The 5,463-nt window shown below is 25.9% G+C and overlaps 2 protein-coding genes across 3 annotated transcripts; one reads left to right on the top strand and one right to left on the bottom strand.

Annotated features, from left to right (window-relative positions):
- Positions 1-635: 635 nt before the first annotated feature.
- On the bottom strand, positions 636-1,301 carry COX7C (Cytochrome c oxidase subunit 7C). Its single transcript, XM_017906172.1, has 3 exons — positions 1,097-1,301; positions 788-912; positions 636-710 (listed from the first exon to the last, which is right to left on the bottom strand). Exons 1-2 carry the CDS (start codon positions 1,190-1,192, stop codon positions 793-795), a joined length of 216 nt encoding a protein of 71 aa, XP_017761661.1. The 5' UTR covers positions 1,193-1,301; the 3' UTR covers positions 636-710; positions 788-792.
- Positions 1,302-2,702: 1,401 nt separating this feature from the next.
- Positions 2,703-5,208, top strand: LOC108551830 (E3 ubiquitin-protein ligase TRIM23). 2 transcript variants are annotated; one of them, XM_017906147.1, is made up of 6 exons: positions 2,703-2,776; positions 2,875-3,435; positions 3,493-3,601; positions 3,756-4,129; positions 4,284-4,652; positions 4,765-5,208. In XM_017906147.1, exons 1-6 carry the CDS (start codon positions 2,708-2,710, stop codon positions 4,957-4,959), a joined length of 1,677 nt encoding a protein of 558 aa, XP_017761636.1. In that variant the 5' UTR covers positions 2,703-2,707; the 3' UTR covers positions 4,960-5,208. The 2 variants fall into 2 exon arrangements, with proteins under 2 accessions (XP_017761636.1, XP_017761637.1); XM_017906148.1 differs by having other exon boundaries at positions 3,553-3,601.
- The last annotated feature ends 255 nt before the right edge of the window (positions 5,209-5,463 follow it).

Consider the following 5,463-nt stretch of genomic DNA (forward strand, 5'->3'; position numbering starts at 1 on the left):
TGTATATTTAGAATGTTTTCATAGACGAAAAATGAATACAAGATAAAAAATATATTGAAAAAACTATGGACAGGAACCGAACCTCGGCTCCTCCAGTATAGCAATTCACGATCGTTGCCGTTACGCTACAACTTGAATTTAGACATACAGGAAATAAATATATTGTTCTTGGAGTAATAAAACTTTAATCGCAAGCATTTCAAAAACTATTGAGTAGTTTTGACTATAATGATATATTTTCTGAAACTGCAGGATGATATCTACAAACCTGTAAAGTTTCAGCTAAATCAGTGAGCCGAAGGACTTGCACTCTCCTTGCAAATAGCAAAAACGTTTTTAATTGTCATGTCAATATAAACTATATATAAATAAACTTTTTTTTCTTTATGAGATTCCTGTCTTTTTACTTATATCATCTGTAATATGATAGTCATATTAAAATGAACAATTTTTATTTAAAAAAAAAATGAATTACAATTTTGAGAAACTTCTATACGTTATTTAATTAAAATTGATTACATTTTTTAATGTTTTGATGTACAAGTTAATAAAAGCTTATTTTAGTTATTATATTGACATTGTTTCAAATTATTTGATTAAATAGTATTTATCAAATTTAGTTTAATAGTCTTTTATTGTTAAATTTATTTTACATGTTATATATTTGATAATAATATCAAATTAACTCGCTAATGTTAATATCGCAATGCCTGAAAAGATATTTATTAAGATAAAGTAAATCCAAATTTAAATTGTACTTAATTGAAATTAAATTGATAGAACTTACATATTTTACACTTCCTTCTTCAAGTGGTAACGAACCAACAAAAATGGTATTGCTAGTCCACTTCCAAAGAAAAGAATGAATATTGCAGTTAATTTATACCTGTTTTGAATATCTAGAGGAAGATTCTGTAAAAATTAATTTAAATTATCTTTAATTGATGCTGAAAAAGTTTAAAAAAAATTCAATTAATAATTCCATTTAATTTATGATCTTTATTATTCACTTTTATTTTAACAAAATATTATTAGGTTACACAGTAATCATTGTAATCAATACATGTTATGCAATCAAAAATTTTTTTTTACTTACGGCACCAGGAAATCCCTCTGGTTCATGACTTGGTCTTATAGAGCTAGTTCTAAAAAGTCTGGTAAATTGTCGTGAAACCATTTTTAAATTCAACATGTTTATAATTTCGTATTATTTTACGTACGTTATCTTTAGCTCTTTCAATGGAATAGTACTCGACTGCTGAGACTATTTGCACGAACCTGACCATAGAACATAGATTATATAGATTTACTGTTTCGCCTAAGTTTAAGGCATGTTCATATATATCTTATAATAAAATGGATTCTTAAATAAATAGATATAATGAAATAAATTCTTATATCTTAATATACATTCCGTATTTAAAAGTATAATTATTTTTTAAATACTTTAATTACTTCTAAAAATGACAATTAATTAAAAAATATAATGATAAACAATTTTTAATAATAATAATATATGATGTTTGTATTAATAAATGATAATATAAATTTATATATTTCATAAATCATTTAGTTATCAGTAATAATTTTAACTTATTACTAATAATTTGATATTAGAATTATTTATTATAAAGCTAGAGATTGAATGTTATGTTAATTACATATTTTATTTTATTAATATGGTAAGAGATGAGGAAAGATTCGTAAAGCGTAACAAACATTTTTTAATGCGTAATTCATATATAATTGGGATATTATAGATCAGTTATACAAATAATTTAATAATAAAATGTAAGTAAGTACATTAACATTAAAAGATATAAATTTTCTTCATATAACATAAGTCATTTAAATATTCGTATACTAAATGTAGAAATATTGTTTGTGGTGATTATAGTAATATACTTTAACAGTAATGAATAAATTCGTAGAAAGAGGTTGTTTACTTGTAACAAGATCGAAATTCATATTATTTCTAAATAAATAAATATTTCAACACTTTTTATCACTCGTTATTAATATTGCAATATGGACTTCACAATTTTGGTATATACTATGATTATAATTCTTTTAGTATAAAAAAGTTTGGTAATTTCTATAATGGCATAAGTTTTTAATTTGATATTTTCGTCTGCTTTATATAATATATTTATAATTAAGTTATAGAAGATTTATTAAGAACATAAAATAGCAATAATTTGAAAACAAATAATTATTGTTTATTTGAACAAAATAATCATTTGTGATTAAATAAGTAAATGATAAAATCTAAGGAAAAGTATGCTTAAATGCGCATAAAAAGTGTTTTGTGCTTCTAAATTTATTTTATATCAATTAAGTTATGTTATTAGTTATTACAAGAAATAATAATTTCTTATTTTGTGGATTAAAATTTTACTAACTCTGTAATAAATTTAGTATACCTAAAAGAATATTAATTTATATTAAGTATTTTATTAACATGGATGTTTAGGGAAATTTTGTTTATTATTAACTATAAATAGTATAGTTAATAAAAGAGTATGAAATTACATACAATTTTATATATAGAAATATTTTTTCATCTCAAATGGTATGTTTTAAATTGCATATACTTTATATATGAAAATATCCTTTAATAACAAAATTAATATATTTGTAATAACGTTCATTATTTTTCATTTCCTGATAGTGTTTTATTTGTTTCTAGTTTTAAAGAAAAATTATCATGACTGATAATTTGGATTATTTAAGCAAATATTTTAAGGAGACTTTGAAACCTACTGTAAGAACAAACGTAAGCTGAATTAATGTGAAATATTTTATATTATCTAAATGTTTTATCTATATATTTTACATTGTCTATATATTTTTATTCAAAATATCAACTTTTAGGTGTTAGAGTGTCGTGTCTGTGAAGAGGTATTTACCATTGATGGAGTAAAAGTTCCAAGATTATTACAATGTGGTCATACAGTATGTCATTCATGCCTTTTACGGTTGAAACCTTGTATGACAGACCAGCAGTTTTTACTATGTCCTTTTGATAGACAGCCAACAAGCATTATTCAAAACAATATCTGCAATTTGAAAAAGAATTTTGCTTTAATTGAATTGTTAGAAAGGCTAGAACAAACTAACAGTGAAAAGTTGCTAATACTTGAAAGGGAGAGACTCCAGTCCAATCAGTCTTGTGATGAAGATGAAGCTCACACTGCAGTGTTATATTGTACAATTTGTGCAATTCACTTGTGTGAAAATTGTGATAGTAATATTCATTCTTCAAAGACCTTAAGTAAACATAAACGTGTCCCCCTGTCGGAGAAACCAAAAGACAAACCAAAATGTCCAGTACATACAACACACATAGCAGAATTTACATGTACTCAGGAAGGCTGTCACAACTCTCTTATGTGTTATTTATGCAAAGATTATGGTAGACATAGTACACATAAGGTAAAAAGTATAACGTATAATCAACAATCAATGTTCTAGTGTGTGTTTTAATTGTAGTTAGCTTTGGTGGAAGTTGAGGCAGAGAATATTAGAAAATCTATTGTGACTGCTTTGCAGAAAATGACACAATTTATGGAAAGCATGAGAGACACAGCATACAGAATAGGTATGTTTACTTTCTGTATTCTAATATTTATACGATAATACGATAATAATTATATGTTATAATTTTTTTTATTAAAGATTACATTAGCTGTTAATGAAAGAATTTAATGACTAAATTTATAAGAAATATTTCTTACTATTAATGTGATTATTAGAAACAGTGATACAAGAATTAGAAGGATGGGCAATAGAAGATGCAAGACAAAGGGTGCATCAGCATTTTGAAGAATTAAGAGGTTTATTAGCTGAACAGGAAAATGCAGCTATCTCTTGTGTTGAAACGGAAACACGTGGCAGGTTGTGTGCTTTAAGGCAGCAACAACAGGACTTAACTACTACAAGGTCTCAAATAGCAGATGTGTGCATTCAGTGTGAAAGCATTTTAGATTCTGAAGATTGGAAATTACTAAGTAGCGCAACAAAAGTTAAAGAGGTATTAACTACATTGGAACAACAACAACAACATTATGTTCAAGTTGGTCCTGACTTCCTCACACCTGAATCCTCTATACCCATAATATTCAGCCGGGTATGTATTTGTATCATTGTATTGAAGCATTGAAAACTAGTAAAGAATTTTTGGTACAATTTTTTTATATGAAAGACATAATTTGTGAATATTTAACAGTAATTTCTAATGTTACGTAATCCTACAAGAAATAATACAATAATTATTATTATAGGACAACAGGGTACATATTGGTACAAAGATTGACATGCGTGTGGTAATCTTAGGATTGGATGGTGCTGGAAAAACAAGCATTCTATCAGCCATGAGAGGCATCACACTTTCTGGACCACCAATTCCTACAATTGGCTTTAATGTAGAAAGTTTAGAATATAAAAATTTAGTATTCACATTGTGGGATGTTGGTGGACAGCAAAAATTCAGACCTTTGTGGAAACATTACTATCATAATACTCAAGCTGTTATTTTTGTAATTGATGCTAGTGACAGATCTAGATTTAAAGAGGCACAAAATGAATTATCAAAAATTGTGAATGAACGTGAATTAAAGGATGCTCTATTTTTAATATATGCTAATAAGCAGGTGAGGTATCATCGTAAATTTTTTAAATAATGTTTCAAAGGATACATTATTGATCAATTTTTTCAATTATTTTTTCCTTGATACTTGTTCTTATTATTTTTTAATTTTGTAGGATATTGTTGGTTGTGCCAGTGTTGAAGAATTAAGCGATATCTTGTGTTTACAAAAATTATGTTGCGGCAGAGCATGGCATATACAAAGCTCATCTTTAATCACAAATACTTGCGGCTCTACACAAGGTCTTGATTGGTTAACACAACAATTAGGTGCTCATGAAACCCTATATACGATACCTACGTTATCTTAAACTTTATATATGCAATTCTATTTTATGCAGAACGTGCTATTATATTATAACGAAGAAAATTCAAACTTTTGTATTTATAAACTCTTGTAGCCTATAATTTGCTTAATAATTCGTATATTGCACAATTTAGAAATACCTTGATTAATTGATAATTGTGATGTTTGAGGTTGTAATTAATATATCGCGTTTCATATAAGTGTCATGTAAAAGCCATACTAAAGGCGAGAATAAACGATTTAAGCACGTCTAGAAAAGTCTTATTTATTTTATTACATTGGTTACTTGGTTTTGCATTTGATACATAATCATACCAATCATATTTATATTTATATTTCATTCAGTCATATCTGCACACATCCAATCATTCTTACATTTTAACTGGAGCGAGCTTTTTAATACGCGCGTACACTGTACGAAAATTGAAATAAAATATATATATATATATAAATAAATAAATATGTATATATATATTTATATATATATATATATATATGTATATATATA

The sequence above is a fragment of the Eufriesea mexicana genome, unplaced genomic scaffold (assembly GCF_001483705.2).
Source record: "Eufriesea mexicana isolate 0111107269 unplaced genomic scaffold, ASM148370v2 scaffold5020, whole genome shotgun sequence".
NCBI classification, from domain to species: Eukaryota; Metazoa; Arthropoda; class Insecta; order Hymenoptera; family Apidae; genus Eufriesea; species Eufriesea mexicana.